The 22,127-nt window shown below is 53.0% G+C and overlaps 6 protein-coding genes across 6 annotated transcripts; 5 read left to right on the top strand and 1 right to left on the bottom strand.

Annotated features, from left to right (window-relative positions):
• Positions 1–4,099: 4,099 nt before the first annotated feature.
• On the top strand, positions 4,100–6,964 carry THITE_2056274 (uncharacterized protein; the record flags this gene model as incomplete). The annotated part of the gene is made up of 7 exons (XM_003657019.1): positions 4,100–4,450; positions 4,521–5,198; positions 5,270–5,551; positions 5,611–5,874; positions 5,951–6,128; positions 6,224–6,513; positions 6,626–6,964. The coding sequence occupies 7 exons, from the start codon at positions 4,100–4,102 to the stop codon at positions 6,962–6,964; spliced, it is 2,382 nt and encodes a 793-aa protein (XP_003657067.1).
• Positions 6,965–8,301: 1,337 nt separating this feature from the next.
• THITE_2122428 (uncharacterized protein) lies at positions 8,302–9,923 on the top strand. The gene has a single exon (XM_003657018.1). The coding sequence runs from the start codon at positions 8,413–8,415 to the stop codon at positions 9,307–9,309; it is 897 nt and encodes a 298-aa protein (XP_003657066.1). The 5' UTR covers positions 8,302–8,412; the 3' UTR covers positions 9,310–9,923.
• Positions 9,924–10,181: 258 nt separating this feature from the next.
• On the top strand, positions 10,182–10,955 carry THITE_2092235 (uncharacterized protein; the record flags this gene model as incomplete). The annotated part of the gene is made up of 2 exons (XM_003657017.1): positions 10,182–10,298; positions 10,437–10,955. 2 exons carry the CDS (start codon positions 10,182–10,184, stop codon positions 10,953–10,955), a joined length of 636 nt encoding a protein of 211 aa, XP_003657065.1.
• A 1,387-nt stretch (positions 10,956–12,342) lies between these two features.
• Positions 12,343–16,574, top strand: THITE_2024021 (uncharacterized protein; the record flags this gene model as incomplete). Its single annotated transcript, XM_003657016.1, has 8 exons — positions 12,343–13,133; positions 13,248–14,072; positions 14,135–14,325; positions 14,392–14,462; positions 15,080–15,454; positions 15,514–15,886; positions 15,955–16,106; positions 16,227–16,574. Coding segments are annotated over 8 exons (3,126 nt in total), but the record flags the coding sequence as incomplete, so codon positions are not given.
• Positions 16,575–16,967: 393 nt separating this feature from the next.
• Positions 16,968–18,602, bottom strand: THITE_122540 (uncharacterized protein; the record flags this gene model as incomplete). Its single annotated transcript, XM_003657015.1, has 2 exons — positions 16,968–17,108; positions 17,232–18,602. 2 exons carry the CDS (start codon positions 18,600–18,602, stop codon positions 16,968–16,970), a joined length of 1,512 nt encoding a protein of 503 aa, XP_003657063.1.
• Positions 18,603–19,984: 1,382 nt separating this feature from the next.
• Positions 19,985–21,918, top strand: THITE_2122426 (uncharacterized protein). The gene is made up of 2 exons (XM_003657014.1): positions 19,985–20,651; positions 20,719–21,918. The coding sequence occupies exons 1-2, from the start codon at positions 20,070–20,072 to the stop codon at positions 21,691–21,693; spliced, it is 1,557 nt and encodes a 518-aa protein (XP_003657062.1). The 5' UTR covers positions 19,985–20,069; the 3' UTR covers positions 21,694–21,918.
• Positions 21,919–22,127: the final 209 nt, after the last annotated feature.

Here is a 22,127-nt window from a genome sequence, read left to right as displayed (position 1 = left end):
GTTTGCCTCCCGGCAGGAGAAGGGAGCGTTCGGCCCCGGCAAGGTTACCAAAATTGGTGCCGCTGGGCCCTTGGCAGAGTTTGGAATTAGTACAGTACTAATTAGTAGTACTAAAGTAGTACTAGACTAGTACTAGTACTAGTACAGGTCGAGTACTAGACTAGCCTAGTACTAGTACTAGTCTAGTACTGTACTAGGAAAATACTAGAGTACTAATGCAATTTTAATAACTTCGAATAACTAATAAAGTATATAGTAATTTTATTTAATTTTTTATATATTTAAAAAGTATATATACTAGAGGTATTGCTTAAAGTATATACTGTGAAATATAAATATAAAGTTATTAAATCTTATATATTTATAAGAAGAAGTACAATAATAATAGTAGATAATATATTTAATACCTTAAGAGCATTATTATTATATTAAAATTGATATAGTTAAAGTTGCTATATAATAACTATTAAATTGCAATAGTTATAATAACTTAAAGTTAGGTACTAGTCGAGTACTTAAAGTACTAGTCCAGTACTAAAAGTACTAATCCAGTACTAAAAGTACTAATCTAGTACTAGAGAGTACTAACCTAGTATAAGAGAATACTACTATACTATTAAAGTATATAAGTATAGTACTAAAGAATTTTAATTTAGTTATATAGTTCTAAAATTATTGAAAAGCAATATAACTAAGTCTTTACAAATCGAGTATAAATATATATAAGAGTAAGTTATTAGTAAAACCTAAATAAATAAGCTTTTAAATTTAAAGTATATCTTACTCTACTATAAATAATTATGCTTCTAAATATTTTCTTATAAACTATTATATATATAGATAATAGATTAGGTAATAATATATATATTTCAACCTTTATTTACCTTTAATATATTTAATAAAAACTATGTTTATAATATTAAATAAACTAACGTTTATATAAATATAGAAAGTATAGTATAAACTAAAGCTATATATAGTATTATATTAGCAATATTATTAAAAGATAAAGAAAGCAAATAGGAAATTATATTTATTATAAAACTAAGATCTAACTTACAATATATATTAAATATATTAAGTTTTATCTTTATATTAAAGTCTATAATTAGATAAATATAACAATATTATATTTAAGAATACAATGATTAGTTTAAATTAAAGTCTATATAAAGCCTTGAACCTTCCTTTCTACTTTTCTAAACTTTAGTTTTCTTAGCTACTATAAGTGAAATCAAGCTACTATACCAATATTATCAGCTTATCTCTACTACTATCTCAACTTGTCCTCGTATAACAATGGAGACTACTATTGTCGAGCCTATTACTGATCTTTTCCCAACTCCTATTACCCTTTTTGAGCGATATACTCTTTTAAAAAATCGTTTTATTGCGACTGCTCTATCTCCAGCCGATCATATGCTATTTTTCGATTTAGTAACAGATCTTATCCTATTTCGAAAGGACTTGGAGTATAAAGTAAGTAGTATACTAATATAAATATCGTTATTACTCTTATATTAACTAATCTTCTTCTATAGCAACAGTGTTCAAAGGAGAATTCATATATATATACGATAAAATATAGGTGTTATAAGGTAAATATTATATATAAGTAATAGATATAATATACTTTTACTAATATCTTAATAGGATGCTAAAGGCTATAAATGGAGTTATACAATCTGGGCCTTTGAAGGGTCTAACTCCATTGATCCTACTTGGTGGTCCAACGAGCTCCAAGCTATTAGTAATAGCTTAAGCATCGAGAGTATTATTAAGAGTTGTAAGTATTATATTATCCTAGTATCTAATATTATATTTATATACTAAGACTATATATATAGATTCTACAACAGATAATATAGCTTCTCTACCTCAGCTTAAGCATAAAGATGCATTTATAAATAAACCAAGTCTAGAAAAAGGTATAGTAATATCTATATCTATATCTATATCTATATATTATTTATTAACTTTTATATATATAGATATTCCAAAGTTTAAGAATGACGATAACTCTGAAAACGTTTAACAAATGAATAAACAAAGTATATATAAAAGTAAAAAGATACTAAATACTAATATATAGATGTTAACCTATTTACTAAACTACTTCCTAAGGGCAACAATATAATCGATGTCGGTCAGTTGATATAGTATCTAACTCTATAAGAATTGTAAGTCCCATTAACTTTATTAGCTATTTTTATATTATTATTAACTATTTATAGGGTAATAAAATGATGTGGCATTGCAATAGAAAGGATTGTAAACGATTATTTAATACAAAGAGGGATCTTAAACGTCATTGGTATATTGTAAAAAGATGCAGATATAGTAACTGTTGGAAAGAGGAATTGCATTAGATATTTGTTATTAGCTAGCTAGAAATTTTATAAAAACCTTCAATAACTCTCATTTAGCATTAAAGTAGTATTAACATAGTATTAAAATAGTATTAAAATAGTATTAAAATAGTATTAAAATAGTATTAAAATAGTATTAAAATAGTATTACAATAGTATTAACATAGTATTAAAGTAGTATAAAAGCAATATTAAAGTAGTATTAAAGTAGTATTAAAGTAGTATTACAATAGTATTAAAATAGTATTACAATAGTATTAAAATAGTATTAAAATAGTATTAAAATAGTATTAAAATAGTATTAAAGTAATATTAAAGTAGTATTAACATAGTATTAAAGTAGTATAAAAGCAATATTAAAGTAGTATTAAAGTAGTATTAAAGTAGTATTATAATAGTATTAAAATAGTATTACAATAGTATTAAAGTAGTATTAAAGTAGTATTACAATAGTATTAAAATAGTATTATAATAGTATTAAAGTAATATTAAAGTAGTATTAGAGTAGTATTAAAGTAGTATTACAATAGTATTAAAATAGTATTAACGTAGTATTAATATAGTATTATTATATTACTAAAGTAATATTAAAATAATATTTATATAGTATTAAAATAGTATTGACATAATATTAAAGTAATAATAAAATAAAGTAGTATTAAAGTAGTATTAATTATAATAAAGAAGTATTAAAAAGTACTAAAGTAGTACTAAGTAGTACTAAAGTAGTACTAAAGTAGTACTAGAGTAGTACTAGAGTAGTACTAAAATAGTACTAAAATGCACTAGTATTTTACTAATTACTAGCCTAGTACTCTAGTACTAGTACTGCCTCAGTACTATACTAGACTAGTATAGTACTAGTACAGGGTCAGTACTAGACTAGTACTATACTAATCCAAACTCTGGCCCTTGGGCAGGCTCCCAAAACACCAGGTGATTGGTTACCGCGTGCGCTACCACTTACAGACGACCTACCTGGTATGTGTTTGGCAAGCCAAGCCCCTCGGCCGCAAGACACCACCTGGATATCTGGACCGCGCCATCTGCGACACCACCCGAGACACAGGGAACCAGAGTTGCATACTGTGCACACTGAGTGCCAAGAAACCCGAGGGATCCGGAAGATGCAAGCTGCCGGGAAAGTGTCAATTACAACCACACATTGGGAAGGTGATAACACATATCACCAAGATGACACCATACCCGAGCCCAGCGAAGGAGTACCGTAAAAAGGGCCAGCACCGATAGTATGCCCCCCAACGGTGGAGCCAGATGCCGTTGGGACCGAAACGTGAATAGCAACTGTGGGAAAAACGGCCGGCGGGACCCTTCCCAACGGGCAGGTTTGCCCCCTGTGGCCATGTGCCGGGGTCGTGGAGCGCATGCCGCTTTTGGAAGGTCGTTGAACACGGCCCAGACGGCTCCATGGGAACACGGGCTATCAGCCAATTCGCGAATGAGAAGAGCGATCTCTGTGCGATGCACAAGCCATGGGTCCGATTGCACCACCGGTCGCCAGTTCGCATGCAGGAGCGGAGGGTGGCAACCATGGAACGCCCCGGGGGACCGCGCGGGACATAGATATATTCCGCGTGGTCGGATCGTGGCGTTCCGCCGGCGATGATCTGCGTTGAGACCTGCCTGTCAAGTTGTGTCAGATCCCGGCCCCTAACCGTTGTACACTACTCAGCGCCTTCGGCCGGCAAGGTCGACAAGCACATCGCGAGATGTCTGGCCCTGACCCCACCACGACCGTCCTCGCGGTCCCCACGCCGCAGCAGGACGAGGCCGTCAGCGAGAAGAAGGGCCTTTCCACCGACGACGACGCCGTGAAGGCCTCGGGAAAAGATGGCGGCTCTCTTTCTCCGGAAATAAAGGAGGCGACCCCTCCGTTCGACCATGCCAGCAGCCAGGACAAGGACACCGACGACGAGGGCCACATCATCATCACGGGCGCCGACGCGGCCGCCCATCTGCTGCCCATGCGAGATGATGGCGATCCTGCCTTGACCTTCCGAAGCCTGTTTCTGGCCACCATCCTCGCGTGCTTCCAGGCTGTCATGTACCAGATCTACCTGGTAATTTATTCCCTGAGCAGGCACGGCCGCTGTTCCCGGGACCGCCGAGTGTGCTAACGAACAGCATTAGTTCAAACCGACGGTCATTACGATTCAGGGCACCTTCATCGTCCTCATCGCATACTTCTTGGGCAAAGCGTGGGCCTTCGTCTTTCCCCGCGGCGACCACCTTGTGGCACGATGGCGCGAACGAGGCGGGCAGGGCAGGCCTCCGCTAGGGATCTTGATCGCGAAGTTTATCAACCCAGGGCCTTGGGGTCTCAAGGAACATGCCATCTGCGCCATCACGGCCACGTCGGCGTCCAATGCCGCCGCCAGCGTCCAGGTCTTCGCCGCTCAGGATCTGTTCTACGACCTGCCGCTCAGCGCCGTCACCGTCATCCTGGCCGTCATCTCCATCGGCCTCTTCGGCTACGGGCTCTGCGGTTTGATGCGCCCCATCACCGTCTGGCACGTCGAAGCCGTCTACTGGAGCAACCTCCCGACCGTCAAGACGCTGCAAGGCCTCCACTGGCAAAACCTCAAGGACTCCAAGCCGCTGCGCTGGTTCTGGATTGCCTTTGGCACCATGTTCGTGTACGAGTTCCTCCCCGCCTACATCTGGCCCTGGCTCAATGCCGTCTCCATCCCGTGTCTTGCTGCCATGCACGCCACCGGCGAGAAGGCGGCCATCCTCACCAACTTGTTCGGCGGTTCCGTGAACAACGAGGGTCTGGGCATCCTCAATCTGTCGTTTGATTGGCAATATGTAAGTTAGCCCTTTGCCCTTGTAGCTAAGAAACTCGCGGGACAGATTGGAGCTAACCAAGACCTTTCCAGCTCACTTCGTTCAACACGTCGCTCCCCCTGAAGTTGCAGGCTCATGCCGCGCTGGGCTACCTGGTTTGCTACGCCGCCATGCTCGGAATCTACTACAACAACGCATGGGGTGCGAGATCGCTGCCGTTCATGTCGACCCGGCTGCTGACCCCGACCGGCCACAATTACCCCGTGGCGGAGGTTTTCAAGGGAGGCGTGCTCGATCAAGAGGCCTTTGCGGAACATGGCGTGCCTCAGCTCTCCGGAAGCTTTGCATACGCCATGCTCATGGCGAACGCCGCGGTGCGTCCCAGGTCCTCCTTTACTTCCTGCTCGGCCGTCTTTCGCTAACGGCGTCGCAGATCGGTGCCCTGATTGTCCACTGCATCCTCTTCTGGGGCGGCGACGTTGTCAGGGCGTTCAAGAGCGCCAGAGCCGGGAGGCACGACGACCGCCACCACGAACACATGGTCAAACACTACAAGGAGGCCCCGCAGTGGTGGTACATTGCCGTCTTGGTCATCAGCTTCGTGCTCGGCCTGATCGTCGTCACGACGCAGAACATTACCATGCCAGCGTGGGCCTACATCGTCTCGTTGCTGCTCGGCATCATCGTGGCTCCCTTTGTAAGACTACCCATTCCCCTCTCCAACCTGATGTATACCCCTGAGCCGAGTCGCTAATGTCCGCCTCGTACCGTAGAGCACCTTGTTGTTTTCGCGTTACGGCAACGGCATCGCCACGAACAACTTGTCCAAGATGATGGCCGGCCTGATGCTCCCCGAGCGCCCCGTCGGCAACATGTACTTCGCCGCATGGTCGCACAACGTCATCTCCAACGCTGTCAACCTGTCGAGTGACCTCAAGATGGGCGAGTACCGTATGTTTCGTCTTTCAGTTTCTCCCCAAACCCCATCCGAATCTTCCCTTATGCACGCCACGCATGACTAACTCCGCAATGCCACCCCTTTCCAGTCAAGATTCCACCGCGTGTCATGTTCCTCACGCAGATGTACGGCACCATCCTGGGCGGCTTCATTAACTACGTCGTCATGATCTCTATCGTGAACGGCAACCGGGACCTGCTCGTCAACTCCAACGGCAACAGCTCCTGGAGCGGGGCCACGATGCAGAGCTACAACACCAACGCCATCTCTTGGGCTCTGGCCAAGTACATGTACAAGGCTGGAACAAAGTACGAAATGGTGCCCATTGGCTTAGCCATCGGCGCCGGCGCAGTGGTCGTGCACCGCATTGTCGCCCACGTGAGTTCACGCACCCTCCTCCCTCCCTCCCTCCCTTTCCAAACCGCCCCTCTCTGTGGGCGAGCTGCCAGGACGCAGGGCCGAGCGGAAGCTGAAACCCAAATCTCCACAGTTCGTCCCCAAGATCCGCAACTTCTCGCTGTACGAGATCAACCTGCCGCAGTTCATCCAGTACGCCGGCTACATCCCGTACAACGCGTCGCAGACGTGCGTCATCCTGAGCCAGGTCATCGGCGGCTTCTTCGTGCAGTTCTACCTGCGCAACTACCGCCCCCGCATCTTCAAGGACTACTCGTACCTCATCACCGGCGCCTGGGACGGCGCCAGCCTGTTCGCCCTCTTCATTCTGTCTTTCGCCGTGTTTGGTGCAGGTGGCCCTTCCGTGCCCTTCCCCACTTGGTGGGGGAACAACGCGGACGGGTATTACGATTTGTGTCCTGTGTCTGAGTGAGCACACAGTACACTCGGCGGAGAAGTGAGGGAATGGAGAGGAGGCAAGGGAATCATGCGGGGTCATGAGGGGTCCCGAGGTTCATTTTCATTCGGGCTGGGACTGGAATGGACGTACCTGTGAAAGGGACTGATACTACAGATATCATTTTTACCCGTGCATACTAACCGGCATCCTGGCGCTTCTCGCTTACACTCCTTGTAACGCTGGGGGCGGTCAGGTATGTCCGGGAGTTGAGCTCAGGACAGACACCCCGTTTTCGGACTCTGGACCGGCTGGGGACGGGCCATAAAGACCAGGGAGGTCACCTTAGCGAGGAAGGAAATATCCCATCGTCTAATCAGTTGCTTCAATTTTGGACCGCTCATTGTGTGCCGTAGAGTGGGTAATGACGTCCATGGCATCCTGAAGCTGGCCTTACATTATGGCCAAGTCATCTTTTAGTCCTATTGAGCCAGCAACTGTCGGTTTCACGATTTCCATAGCCACCCGGATTTCATGCCATCCCAAGTCTGACCTCTCTGTTCTTCGACGGTGGAAAAACCGCAACGGGGACGTTTGGGACAATACCAATCCTTCAACAAGCGGCCTGGCTTTTTGAACCGGTTGTTTGGGCTCGAATTGACCACACGGCGCCCGCCGATGTCAATCCTGGCACTGGAAGCATATCTTGTTGGGTTCAGTCGCAGTCGCAGAGCGAGCACTGGACAGCTTCCGTTCCGCTGCCTTCCGATGGCTGCACACATAATCTCAAGTCACATGAACTTTGCACGGCCATCTGGGAGATGAGGAAGGCTGAACCGGTTCCGAGACGGGCCAGCTCAGCTACCAAGAGCGTTATCCGTACCGTAGCTACCGCGAAGCAGGGACTTCGGTTTTCACTACTAAGTTGGGCAACCCGGCAACCCGCTCGTGACTGCACATGGCTGCCTGGCTATCCAATGTTACCCGACAGAGTACGGAGACTCTCGACTTCTCAATCGTGTGGGATCAGGGGAGCGACCCCAAGATCGCTAACTGGCAAGGATTTCTGGGCAAAGATAAACATGGAGCGATGAAAACGTGGTGTGAAACGAAGACCAATCCTATCCTGCTGGGATTAGTGAACAATCCTAGCGCTCCTTTTCCGTGGCCTGTCTTGGCTCCTTCCTATTTCATGCCGTTCCTTCGCGTGTAAATGCAGGGAAGCATGACGTGCGAAGCGTTTCCAGACAGGCCATTGGCCAAGGGGCGGGGGATGCTCTCGTGTTCTTCAAAGGATGGTGTCTGTATCCACCTAGTTGATTACAATACATAAGGGTACAGCACGTTAACCCCGCTCTACCGCTGCTCTTGCGTACCTGGCTGGTGTTGAACATGATGCATGTTGTGGCTCTCAGCGACTGCTAACCTGTTGTCACGAAAGCGTGGGAACACTCAGCGCAACTGCCACAGAAATACCAAGCAGAATGGCCACCCAAATCCCCGTGGAAACGGCTCCGGACAGACCGAACAACGGCTTCACAATCACGCAGGTGACTGTTGCCGACGGCCCAGCCCTCGCGGCGACCAACATCCCCGCATTCTGGGCGGACCCTCACTGGCGGCTTGACTGGCGCCACCGCACGCTCGAGTATCATATCTCGCAAGTCGCCCTCCGGTACCCGCGCACCCTGCTGCGGAACCGGACGACGGCGCGGCACCAGAAGGCCGTCGACACCGCCACGGGCGAGATCCTGGGCTACGCCCGGTGGACGATTCCCGAGCCCTACGCCACGGTCAACACTGCTGGAGATCATCAGGGTGACGGGTCTCCCGCGTGGCCCGAGGCTCAAGTCCCAGCCGTGTCGGCTGAGGAGGAGGCCGAAATATCGCGCGTGGCAGACACGGCCGTGTGGGACCCCGACAGCACCTCGGACCCGCTTCAGGATGCGATACGCGAGATCAAGGATGAGCTGCTGGCCCGCAAGCCGTATATGAGTAGGGTACCCTCGATCTCATATCTGTATTTTTCTCGGTCAAGAACGCAGACAGGGGAATTTGTAATGTCTTTGAGAAAGTACAGAGTGTGCTTACCTTCTAGAACAGTATTGGATTACCTTGCGGTTCATCCGAAGCATCAGAGGCGAGGCATAGCCACCGCTCTGGTCCGCAGTGGGATGCAGCAGGCGGAAAAGCTAGGTCTGGACATTTTCGTCCACGCCATGAAACCCGGCGTGCCGGTCTATCAGCGGCTAGGCTTTCGCTTGGAGCGCGAGCTCACCCAGGATGACTCGCAGTACGGCGGCCCGGGTCTTTTCACCGATTATTTCATGATTTACTCGCAGCCTGACTCGCCTGCCAACGGAAACCAAGTTGCCAACTGATGATGTAGAGTTTCACTTTTATAGGTCACCCTGGTAGATATGTTGGTTGCCTTATAAATGGCAGGGTTGCGCGTCTCAACTGCGTCGAGCTGTGCTCCCCTGGCTCTGGCTATGTCAGACCTCAGGATCTACTAAGAACACGGTCTGGTTTTCCCTGTCTTTTCTCCTCACAGTCCTCTCATTTCCTTCCTTTGTTCATTCCTTCTCTTCTCCTGCTTCCAGTACTTCTTTCGTTGACTTTCATGGCAAATATGCCTTGGCCCGTTCCCTTGAAAGTCGCATTGGTCGCATGATGGGACCCAGCCACTGAGGCTGGCTCCCGTCGTAGGCCAGGTCAAGGCGTTCAGGCACTAGCATTCCCTCAGAGACTTGACCATGTGGAGGTTTCACGGATAACGTTCCTTTACCGTTGGCACATCCCGAAAGGAATCACTGGGCTTTAGCGATGGATAATAAGTGAGCACGCTTTGGTGCATGGAGGAACCACTTCCCAAGCCAGAACATGGGGTAGGATCTCGTCATAAGTGACACGCTCTGCCATGCATAAGGTATCTTTTAATTCAGCAACAACGAGAGCTCTGTATCGAGTTATCGATAGACCTCAAACATCACTGTCTACCTACCTAATTTTGCCTGAGCATACCGACGCTTCCCCAGACTTCCTTGTGGGTAAATGGTTGCCAGAACGATTTGAGGCAGGAATTTTTCACGCCTTCCCTCTCGATACTCCCGTTTCATTTTCTACCCTCTTCAACCTTCCCGATACTTCCTTTCATTTCCTACCCTCCTCAACCCCGCTCTCTCTTCCCAACCCTGCCGACTTTTCTGGGCGCGCCTTGCTGCTGACACGCCTCTCCTCAATGTCGCCCAACATGGAGCGGCGAGTTTCCACGCACCTGGACGTGCCCGCGGAAGACTGCATAGTCGTCAAGCCGCTGATGAGCGATTCCAAAGGTGTTAGAGTTGACGCTCGATCCGGCATTCCAGCGGTAAGTATCCCTTCACGACTTTCTCTTTCAACGCATGCTCGCGACCTTCTAGGCTCCATCGGGGTTGGGGCAGTATTGTCAGCCTTCGGTTCTGTGCTGATTCTTCGCATTAGATGACACCTAGCACTAGCGGAGCAGAAAGAAGCTCCGAGAATGCTGATAACCGGGATGATCAGCGAGGAACGAAATCAGCACATCTCCAACCCTCCAGCAAACGGCGCAAGCCATCGCACGATGCCGACGGCGACCTCCGAGGACACCGACAGCTCACGGCTGCGTCGGCGACCTGCCCAGGATCACTGTGAGGGTTGCGAACAACTCCGAGCCCAGCTGGAGGAACATCAGAGAGCCTTGACGCAGGCGAAAGAAGAACTCGCTGCGCTACACGCCGAGGCCATTGTCATGAAGGAAAGGGCCCGGCGCATGGATGCCATGGAGGAGGCATTGCGGGCCAAGATCAAAGCTCAGTGCAAGAGCCTGCGGGCAGTCGAACGAGAGGCCAAGGCAGCTGAGGCAACAGCCGACGAGTTCAGAAGCGGCCTTGAGGACGCGCTGGCGGTGTTCGAAGCCATGACTGCCACGCTGCGCAGGATTCTGGGCCCGGCCGCCAAAGCCATCGCTCCCGCTCAGCAATACGGCAGGGGCGGGGCGGTCTAAGGGGAGAAAGCAGCAGGAGCGGAGGCGGAGAAACTAGTGACGAGCCGAGCCAGATCCCAGATCCAATTCTTGGGTGGCGCAGAGCGGAAGTCTGGGTGCAGGGGGAATGCACCATTCTAGGGACGGGCTCGAGAGGGCAAAGGGGTGGCCGGGAAGCGAAGAGTTCCCCGTTGGGGACCAAGTGACCCAGCGCTAGATGACTGATTACGACAGAGCCCAATTTAGCTGAAGCGCGGAGTTCACAAAGCCTTGAATGAAGTTTGGAGGAAAATCCAGGCACCATATCAGACACATCCTTCGTCCAAGTGTACGCGCCGCTGTGATGGGACCCTAACAAGGTCTTACCAAGATGCCAAGGCACCTACCTACCTGCTCGCCTTGCCTTTCCAAAGTTGACCTCATAGGACTTCTTTTTCCCTCGCAATTCGACCTTCTTCGGAAAAAGTAGGGGCGCCAGTTCGCCAATTTTAACGACGGATGCTTCCACCTCACCGTCTTCAACTCCGCCTGACTCGGATTTCAAGAAGCGGAAGGCAGAGATTCTTTTGATGCAACAAGAAGCAAACCGACTTTGATAAACGCCTGCTGTCTTTGGGAATCGTCCAGCTCGGACCATTACCTCACTTCTTTCTCCACGGGGTTCCCTCATATTCTTCCGCTCCCCGCAGAGTGCCTTAGGTAAGGTGTTCCTGCTTCTTTTCCAGTTTGTTCCTTGCCAGTTTGTGGCACAGTTTCTCTCGATCAGTCGACGAACTGCCGGCCGATCGTTTTGTTTTCTACTTCCTGCCACCGACTTGATGAGTTCCTTCCTCAATCCCAGCGGCGCGGAAGGACGGTCATTCCCGGTCGATCACCGTGCTAAGACGCCTTATTTTAAATGTTGCCATTCTCTCATTTTGCAAGCTCGGCAATCGTCTCAAATATCTTTGCTGCTTTATTCAAGCCGCTCCATTTTCTCTCATCGCCTTCTCTCGCAGATGGGAGTGCGATCTCCCTCGCCAGCACATTCTCTTAATTCAGGTCATGGATATCAACCGCAGAAATTAACTGTTGTTGTCGTTCAAGCAGCACTCACTATTCCCAGATTCCGCGAGACTGACGGCTTTCCTACTGAGGCCTCCAATTATTGCCCGGCCAAACACTGTGCGAAATAGTTCGGGCAGCTCGAAAGCGAGAGAGGTGAGAACGTGTCCTATTTTCTTCTTGTACGAGGGCGTTTCTAACCGCAAGCGTTGTTTTTACTGTATCCAGATCATTAACAAAGTGATTATCAGCGTCATCCCACAGTCAGTCACTGAAGTGGATATTGAGGCCGGACTGCCAAATGGCTGAAGAGGAACCCCAAGAGGGAACCAACCAACTCGCTGGTGAGATGAGCGATCAATCGGACGCAGTCAGCGACGACGCCAGCGGCGAGGCCTTGTTCGTCGACCAGGACCAAATCAAGGTGGAGGATGAGAGCCAGCACGAGGGCGACGATGAGCTCAGTCAGGAGCATGACTCGGAGACCGATGATGGGGGGGAAAGCGAGAGCGAGGAGAGTGAGGGGGGCGAGGATGGAAGTGACGGCAGGAGCAGAACTAGGAGCGATGCCGGCCGCGACGTCGAGTCTGATGGCCGCCGGAACCCGCCAGATGATGCCCGCAGTGACGATGACGATTGCAGAATGGTGGAAAGCCACGACATCCCGGCCGAAACTATGGCGAAATTCGCCAACTACCAACCTCGACCACGCGACATCCCAGATATCATCTGCACCGGTTCAGTCAGGATCAAAGCAGAACCCCAAGACGATGACATTGTCTCTTTGGTGTCAGAGTCTCACGAGAAGGAGGCTGACCCAGACTTTGTGGTGTCAGAAGACGCCATTCTCTCTGACGGGGAGAGACCGAGAAAGCGTCGGCGCCCAGCCCCGAGTCGCCGTGGAAGACAGAAGAAAGGACCAGCCGGGACGGAGCGCCCAGGTCTCGGCAATCGTGGGGAAAACATCAGTAGTCTGGGTGACGGAGACTGGCACGAGCCACCGGAGGACGAATTGGTTCGCTTATACATACGGCTAGACGAGCTTAACGACCTCAAAGCTCAAGGATCCCTCACCTTCGCGGACAAGGTGGCTCTGGCCAAGACCTCCGCGAGGATCGCCGCGATCGAGCGCATGGCAGAGCAACAAGGGCCCGGGTTGGGCTCCTTGTCAGAAGCTCCGGGCAGCGGATCCGGCGAAAACATGCCAATCGAGCGAGAGATCAACCATACGCTGGAGGGGCAGGGAGCGCAGGGATGTGTTGCGCCCAGCTTAGACCTGGCCGGTGCCGGCGCCTCGGAGCCGACTCAACTGCAGCCCGGTGTTGCGAAAGCCAACAAACCCCGAAGACAACCAGCCCGGAACGCGAAGGAGTATTGGGAACGCGAATACGCGGAGAAAGGCTCTGGATTGCGCAATGTCCTGGACACACCACATAACAGAAAGCGTCCGGTCGGCCAAGCACAGAAACGGGGCGCCACAAAGCAAGACAAAGCCAGAGAGAGCAAATTGATGCGGATGTTGAAGGATACTAACCCCATCATGGCGAGGGCTGCTCAGGGGGCTGTTGCCATGCCCGGCCCGATCCAGGCGACGAACCGGGTTGACCAACTCAAGGCCATGAAAGATTTCCTCTTCAAGATCAGCAGCAATCCCAACCCGCGGTCCAGGCCTGTGGATCTGAAGATCCTCAATGATGCCGCCCGATCCTTTGGCTTCCGACAGGCTCGGGCAGTCAACGGCCAATGGAAGCTCCCAGGCATGAAGACGCTTCTGCACAACCATCAGCTGGTGGGCGTTTCGTGGATGCTTCGTCAAGAGTTCTCACCCCACGGTCCGTATGGTGGGATTCTGGGAGACCAGATGGGGCTGGGCAAAACGGTTCAGATGCTGGCGGCCATGTCAGCCAACCGACCCAGCGAGGAGGACGTCCGGGCGGGACGCCACCAGACCTTGATTGTGGCGCCGGCTATTGCCATCGACCAGTGGAAGAGGGAGATACTGACACATTGCGAAGAATCTTTCATTTCAAAAATACACCACTTCAAGCAAAGCCAGAAGCTCGAAGAGTGGATGTGGAAGAGCGCCGATGTGATGTAAGTCGGACCCCAAGGCAGCACGACCGCGGCGACTCTGACCTTAGGACGTAACCAAACAGCCTTGCGAGCTACCAGGAGGTCGCCAGAGCCTATCCGTCTGAGAAGGAACTGAGATGCCTTGCTGGCAGGAAGCTGGATGGCGAGGAATGGGCCAAGGAGTTCGATGCGCTACTGGGCGAGCTCTTTGGCACCGAGTTCTTTCGCGTGGTGCTCGACGAGGGCCACGCCATCCGAAACCCCAACACCAGAAGTTCGTCTGCCCCCCCCCAAATCCTCGGTTTCACGTACTAACTAACGGGTTAACCTTCACTGCCAGCCGCACAAGCATGTATCAATCTTACGAGCAAGTACCGTTGGATCCTGAGCGGGACTCCTCTCCACAACTCCGTCGACGGTACGTGGCCTCTTTCGAGCCTCCCTAGTCTGGTTATCAAGACCTCGTGGTTCTCACCAGAGTCAACTCTCGGACAGAATTTTACTCTCTCTTCCGCTTCCTCGGTGCCCACTGGGCCGAGGACCGCAACGAATTCGCGAAGCAGTTCGGGAACCTGCAAACTGTATGCTGAGTCCTCACATCCAAGTTCCTTTCGCGCTACGCAACCTGCTGACTACACATGGCGCAAGGATGATGCGCGAAACAGGATGGCTGCCGTCGTCACCAGCATTATGCTTCGAAGGTATGACGAGAGGAACCGCACTACGGTTTCGAAGGGAAGCGCTCACAGTCTCATGCAGACACGTCGACGATCACTTTCTCGGCCGCCCGATTCTCGAGATTCCTCGTACCCACCCGCCAAAGCTGATTTGGGTGGATTTGACCGTAGAAGAGCGGCTTATCTACCGGTAGGGCTTCTCTTTCGCTGTTCTACTGACCCTGATCCCTTCTTGTTTACCTGTCCTTCTTCCACTTTTCATCGCTCTGCCCATGTTTCAGCTCCACGTCTAATAACAGGCACAGGCGACTGGAGACTCGATTCCGGGATAACCTGAGTTCCCATATCAAGGCGGGGGTCGCTCACAAGAAGATGAGCACGTATCTGGCATATCTAACCCGCTTGCGCCAGGCCGTGGCGCATCCGCTCCTGCTCGAAGGCGTGCTGAAGGACAATTTTACGCTTGAAGACTTCACGTACCTCCGCAAACAGCTCGCCGCTATCGGCGGCAAGACGCCGATGCACCGCCAAGTCCAGCACTGGGTGAACATGGAGTACGAGGGCCGCACCGAGGCGGACGGTCTGGGCCCCACCTTTGGAAAGAGCCGCTTCGGATTCGAATTTGACATGAACGAGGAACTCGCTGAGTTGGAAGCGGGAACGACGATCCAAGATGTCTTATGCAGGGCTTGCTATGAGCCTCCCGTGGACCCGCAAATCACCGAGGTAAAGCCAGCCTTTATCACAATACGCCTCATGCTGGTTAATTAACTGGCCATTATTAGTGTGGACATGCATTCTGCAAGGAGTGCATTACCGAGGCCCTCAAGGTGAGGCCAGCCTGTCCGACGTGCAGGGCGGCTATCTACGGCGCGGTAGACCTGCAGGAGCCTGAGTGCGCCAGCGGCGAAGCTCTGAGTGACAGAGAAGCCGCTGATGGGAAGTCGGCGAGGAAGACAAGGAAGAAGAGAAAGAAGGAGCGCCAGGTCGGAGACGACGAGAGATGGGTCCAGCCCAAGATGAAGGACCGCTCCAAGTGGATTGAGCAATACGACAAGAGCTTCCCTAACAAAGGACTGGTGGCCAGCGCCAAGACGATCGCGGTGAAGAACCAGATTCTGATCTGGCAGCGGGAGGCGCCCGACGACAAGATCATCGGTATGAAACCTCCACCCCAGGCGGCTGTTTGGTTCTACGTGCACCAACCCCACCACTGACTTTCTCAGTCTTCGTCAACTGGGCCAAGTTGGCCTGCATCCTCGGGCGCATGCTTTACGAGGAAGGCATCCCCTTCCTCTACTACTTCGGCGACCTCAGCACAGACGACAAGAGCGGCGCGATTGCCGACTTCCAATACAAGCCCGACATCAAAGTGCTGGTAAGGCCGGCCCTTTGTCTCTTTTCTAGTCTCATACCCTACCTATCCCCTCCCACTCCGCATGACCGAACTCCTTCCTAACCACTCTAACCACCCTGAAAATATTACTAAAAACTCCAGATCTCCTCCCTCCGCTGCGGCGGCTTCGCCCTCAACCTGGCCTTCGCCAACCGCGTCATCTCGGTGGACCAGTGGTGGAACACGGCGATGGAGACGCAGGCGTTCGGCCGCGTGCACCGCATCGGCCAGCGCAAGGAGACCCACTTCGTCAAGGTGGTCGTCAAGGACAGCATCGACCAGGCGCTGCTCTCCATGCAGGAGTCCAAAGACCGCGAGATCGCGCGCGCGCTGCAGGAGGACCCGGGGCACAAGACCGCGCTCACGATGGAGGAGATTGCTAGGCTTTTTGGGATTGGGGAGGATAAGGAGGATGGGGAGGAGGAGGAAGGAGAGGAGGAGGGGGCTCAGGCCGGGGAGGGAGAGGTTGAGGGTGGCGGGGGTGGTGATGGTGGTGGTGGTGGCCGTCGGCAACGGAAGCGAAAAAAGGCGAAGCGTGGCGGTAAGGGGGTTAGGAAGGGTGAGGTTATCGTGTTGGACTCTGCTGGCGAAGAAGATGATGATATGGACGACGAAAGGATTGAAGAGGCCACGGAGGCTGCGGTATGGGAGGAGGTGGAGGAGGTCTAAGGGATGGAAAAGGCGGCGAGGAAGCGAGGTGAGAACATCTGCGGCGTCTAAGAGCAATGGGACATACCAAGGTGCCAGATTTCGGACGCATAGGACCCTCAAGGGCAGGGGGATACACTGCTTGAACGTGACATTCCGGACCGACGCACATAGCTACTCTAGTACGTGCACGGCTCAGCTGGCCTTGAACACCCAGAACGCGCCTCCGGTGCCCCCCTTATAGCCGGTCCCCAGGAACACATACTTCCCCTGCACGGCAACACCGCCCTGGAAGCCCCCAACCAACTCATAGCTCCACAACACCTCGCCCGTGTCCTGCTTGAGCGCCAACAGCGCACCCGGGCCCGGAGACGAAAACGCGAAGGGCCCCGTCGAGCCGGTGAGGATCACATCCCCCACGACAGCGGGCATCACGAGCGACAAGTCGCCGTCCGGCACGGGGATCTGCCAGAGCAGGGAGCCGTCGCGGAGATCGGCGGCGCCGAAGATGCTGTTGTTGACGGCCGTCGTGTTCTGCGGCTGCAGCACCCAGGTCTTCTGCCCGTCATTGATGCCCGTGTAGTAGACGCGGCGGTCGTCGGCGGCGACGCCCCACGACAGGCCGGCGAGCTCGCTGCCGGGGCTGGTCAGCGTCGACCACAGCACGTCGCCCGAGTCGGCGGCCAGCCCGTACAGCACGCCCGACTTCTGGCCCACGGCCAGCAGGTCGCGGCCCTGCGGCGTGCGGCTGCCGCTGCCGCCGGGGATGAACGTCGGCGCCATGCCGAAGTCGGCGTCCGTGCCGGGATTCTGCGGGCACAGCGTGGTGTTGCGCGGGAGGCCGCCACCGCCGCACACGAGCGTCCAGGCGTCGAGGCTGTCGAGGCGGCGGACCCAGTTCGCGTGGCCGGTGTAGAGGTCGAACGCGAGCACGGACTCCTGCCAGATGTAGGACGGGAAGCAGTGCACGTCCGGGTCGTCGACGCAGTGCGCGTACGCGTCCGGCACCGAGTACATGTTGCCCGTGGCGAAGAAGACCTGCCGGCGGCGCACGTCGATGGACGGCTGGCTGCCCCAGATGGCGGCGCCGGACCACTGGGACGTGCCGTTGGCAGGCGGGAGGTTGGTGGGGATGGTGGTGACGTTCCAGATGGTGGTGAATCTGCCCGTGGAGCGGCCGGTCCGCTTGAAGCGGAAGGCCGCCGCGTTGCCGATGAAGCTGCAGCACTGATAGGTGCCGTTGCTGAAGAAGGCCGCGTCCTCCTCCCCGCTGGAGACTCCGACGATTACCAGGCCGTCGTAGAAGGTCGGGCTTGTGGTGATGGTGGCCAGCTCGTGCGGGTTGGTCTGCGTCACGCCAAGGACGGTCCCCGAGGTCAGATCGGCAGCGACGAGCAGCGCATGGATCTGAGTGCCGAAATAGATGACGTTGTTTGCCGTGTCGATCTGGGGGGACGTCCGAGAAATGGGGGTATTGACGAGCAACTGTAGAGCCGATATAGCTCGGAAGTTGACGAGAACCTGAGTGACGTTGATCCTCCACAGCACCTCGCAGGAGCTGTAGTTCAGGGCGACGAAGGAGCCATTGTACGTGGGGTAGTAGGCAACTTCACCCCTGATTGCAGGTGGCGCGCTCTGACCAACCGAGTCCGGGATCTTGCAGTGAAGGGAAAGCGAGCTGACGGTGGTCGAGTTGAGGTCATGATTATCAGCGGCCCAGTGGTTGTTCAGGTAGTTGCCTCCCCAACCAGACCATGTGCTGGTGCTGCTGCTGCCGACGGCGGCGGCACCGGCAACAGCCAAGCTCAGAAGGGTGACGGCGGCCTTCATTGTAGACGGCTGACACAAGACGGCGACCTGGCCTGCTCTTCAGAAGGAAGCCGAGAGCGAAGGCCAAGCGTCCTGGCCGCGCGGGGAGAACCCGCATTTGTAGCGAAAGCGAGCCATGTCAGTGAGGACGGGATAGCCTGCAGGTCCGGGGCCGCATCATGCAAGAGTCGGTTCATTTTCCGGGTAGCTAACTTCTGCGTAGAGTCCTACCGCCGGTCGGGGTAGCAGAGACATACTGTGACGGGAGAGGCTGACGAATGGCAGCCGCAGCTGGGACGAGGGGGCTGACGGGTTTGTCTTCTCTAGACAAGGTTGGGTAACTTGGGTCGCAGATCCATGCAACGCTCCGCGGTCAGCAACAGGGCCGCCCGGAAGAGTTGTTTGGTGGCGCCCAGCCGGCCGGTCTCACCATTGGTTCCGCTGTGGTCCGATGAGCCGCGCGTAGTTACTCCGTACACTACGGAACGCATGCGTGGTTGGTTCCGATGTAACTCAGCGGGGTTGTGATTGCTGCAGTTGGTGCATGGAATGCTCTGACCTGACATATTCCCACGCTGACCGGATAACTCGTGTAGCGGCAGGGTTCCTGCAGAATGCGGAGTAAAGCTTTTAGGGTGCTTATACCTAGTGTAGTCATTCCGGTGTCTTCGGCCCTTCACCAGACCTTTCAACGGATTGCCAAAAGTCCAATGCGAGGACTTGGAAACGAATAGGGGTGGGCCCAAGAGTACTCGATCCCTTGTATTCAAACACCCTGTAGGAACGAGGAACCAGAGCACAAACAAGACAACGAAACATCATGGGAAAGAAATTTTCGTTGTTTTTATTTTTATTTTATTTCGTTTTATTTTTTTGTGTATTTTCCTTCTGAAGGGTCTGCGTCTGACTTGAGGTGCTGCCACCTTAGCTTCAAGTGCTTCACAACTGGTTGGCAAGGTAGTGCTAGTTCTCCCACGTCCGCATCTTAAGGGATCAAAGGCAGAGAGGCAAGCACTTCGCTATACGGAATACAGCAAAAGCAGTTAAAGGGTTAGAGTTACCGGTTGGATCAACTTGCGTGGTTGTGTAGCAGCGCACGGGCAGCCAAATCCGCCTAAAAAGGTACACTATCTAAAAAATGTTTATGTTGTCCTAGTCTGAGTTCTCGAACCGGTTGTGTGGAGTTGTCTTCGTTAGGGCGTGCTACCCCCCGTCACGCCTCCGGAGACGGCAGCTAGTCGAAAAGAACCTTGAAAGGGTACCTTCGGGAAGATCCAAAGCGGCAACTGCTCCCGGTAAAGGAGTCATCCTGCGTCCGTTCTCGGCCCGGCCATGTGGAGGCCATCTCCACATATACCGCTACTTTCCGCTGGTCTAGAATCCGGAAAACGGGTTCAAGATGGCACTTATATAGGCCTTCTTCACCTTCGCACCATCCCGCCATGAATCCGGAAGAGTCGCACGGTGGTGGCCGACTCTGCATCCAGGATGGCCGCCGTAACGAGCCACTCGCGCATCTCGACGGACATTGCGCTCTCTCGCGTGCCGTCCCACCGGCATACCCACGATGACATCTCCATCGCTCTGCCCGCCAAAGCAGGCCGAATCTGCCATGACCCGTCCCTCCCGTCTCCCTCGCCAGACACCCCTTCCTCCCAACAAACCGCACCCCGAGAGCCCATCAACGTCGCCTCCGTCGAGGATGTCCCTCCGGACGGCGGCTACGGCTGGGTGTGCACCTTCTGCGTCTTCATGATCAACGCCAACACCTGGGGCGTCAACTCGTCCTGGGGCATCTTCCTCGACCGCTACACGACGTTGGACACCTTCCGCGCCGCCACCAAGTTCGAGTACGCCATGATCGGCGGCCTGTCCATCTCCCAGGCGCTGCTGATCTCGCCCCTGGCGGCGACCTTGCAGAAGCGCATCGGCACGCGCCTCACCATGCTGCTCGGTACAGCGGTGGTGTTCGCCGGCCTGTTTTCCTCGTCGGTGGCGACGCGCATCTGGCATCTCTTCCTGTCCTTTGCCTTCTGCTTTGGCTGGGGCATGGGGCTTATTTACATACCTGTAAGGCACACTCACTCTTCGATGCCGTCTTGCATTTGCGCCTTGCTCACGCAAGTGAACTCTCCAGGCCATGTCCCTCCTTCCGCCCTGGTTCTCCTCCCACCGCAGCCTGGCCGTCGGCTTCGCCACGTCGGGCGCCGGCCTCGGCGGGCTTGCCTACAGCCTCATCGCAGGCCGTCTGATCGAAGTCTCGGGCATAGCCTGGACCTGGCGCATCCTCAGCTTCACCTCGCTTGCCGCCAACGCAGTCTGCGTCCTGCTGCTCCGCGAGCGCCCGCCCTCCGCCTCCGCCACCTCCTCCTCTTCACGAGTCAGCCGCTACTCGTTCAGCCTCCGCGACTTCCTCCGCGTCCAGATCTTCCTCATCCTCTGCTGGGGCTTTCTGACCGAGTTCGGCTACGTAGCACTGTGGTACAGCCTGCCGAGCTACGCGACCTCGGTCGGGCTGGGCCCAGCGCAGGGATCCGTCGTGCAGGCGCTGCTGAGCCTGGGCCTGGGCGTCGGCCGGCCCGTCGTCGGCTACTACAGCGACCGGGTCGGGCGCATCAACATGGCGCTGTGCATGACGCTGCTGTGCGGTGTGCTGTGCCTGACCCTGTGGATCCTGGCCCGGAGCTACGCCGGCCTGCTGGTCTTTGCGGCCACCGCCGGCGTCGTGTCGGGCACCTTCTGGAGCACCGTCAACCCGATCCTGGCGGAGGTGGTCGGCATTGCCGAGGCGGGCAGCACGTTCGGGGCCATCTGCTTCGCGCTGGTGCTGCCGACCACGTTTGGGGAGGCCATCACGCTGCAGCTGGTTAAGGGGGAGGGGACTCATCAGTTCCTGCCGTCGCAGATATTTGTCGGGTTCATGTTCCTTGCTGGTGCCGTATTTCTGTGGTTCCTGAGGAGCTGGAAGATATCGGAGATTGAGAGGAAGGCCGAGGATGAGCGGAGGTCGGTCTGGACCGACATGGAGGCTGCAGGGACGGCAGCCATGAGAGGCGTGAGGAGCTCCTTCTGGTTGACCCCAAAGAGGTTGTTTATGCTGAGACGGGTTTGACCGAGGATGGGGCAGCCCCCTGTGCGTATAAAGCATTGCAGGCTCCGCATCAACGTGTCCTACATGGCGACGCTGAGCTAAGTCAGTCACTCTCGGACCTACGTAGACATTCCTCGGAGAAGGGATCAGAATTTGAGCTAGGTGCTTAGTATGAAGCTTCCCCCCTCTGTCCTCCGAACTAGGCTGCTCCCGCCGTACACCAGGAAAGTTTCCACTCATCTTGCCGAAGAACCATTAAGGAAGGAATTCTCTTTCGATTCGACTTGTCGGACATCACCCCAGGACAACGCATAGAAAACGACGAAGGCGGGATTCTTCCTCACAAACAAGGGCAGTGTGTAAGCCCCCAAGGCCAGTGCCTCGCATAACCACAAGTCAAGCTAGCAACTCCTCCTTCCTTCTTTCTACCCCCTTCCTTTCCGCCGGGTAGCGCG

This window comes from Thermothielavioides terrestris, chromosome 5, assembly GCF_000226115.1.
Source record: "Thermothielavioides terrestris NRRL 8126 chromosome 5, complete sequence".
Taxonomy (NCBI): domain Eukaryota; kingdom Fungi; phylum Ascomycota; class Sordariomycetes; order Sordariales; family Chaetomiaceae; genus Thermothielavioides; species Thermothielavioides terrestris.
The sequence above is the reverse complement of the archived record's forward strand: the minus strand, read 5'-3'. Positions and strand labels throughout refer to the sequence as shown.

What these genes read in the sequence shown, in the direction of transcription:
- THITE_2122428 (XM_003657018.1), top strand. Translation starts at nt 8,413, where the DNA reads ATGGCCACCCAAATCCCCGTGGAAACGGCTCCGGACAGACCGAACAAC.
- THITE_2122426 (XM_003657014.1), top strand. Translation starts at nt 20,070, where the DNA reads ATGGCCGCCGTAACGAGCCACTCGCGCATCTCGACGGACATTGCGCTC. An exon ending in TGGGGCTTATTTACATACCT is followed by an intron (nt 20,652 to 20,718) that starts GTAAGGCACACT and finishes TGAACTCTCCAG; the next exon opens with GCCATGTCCCTCCTTCCGCC.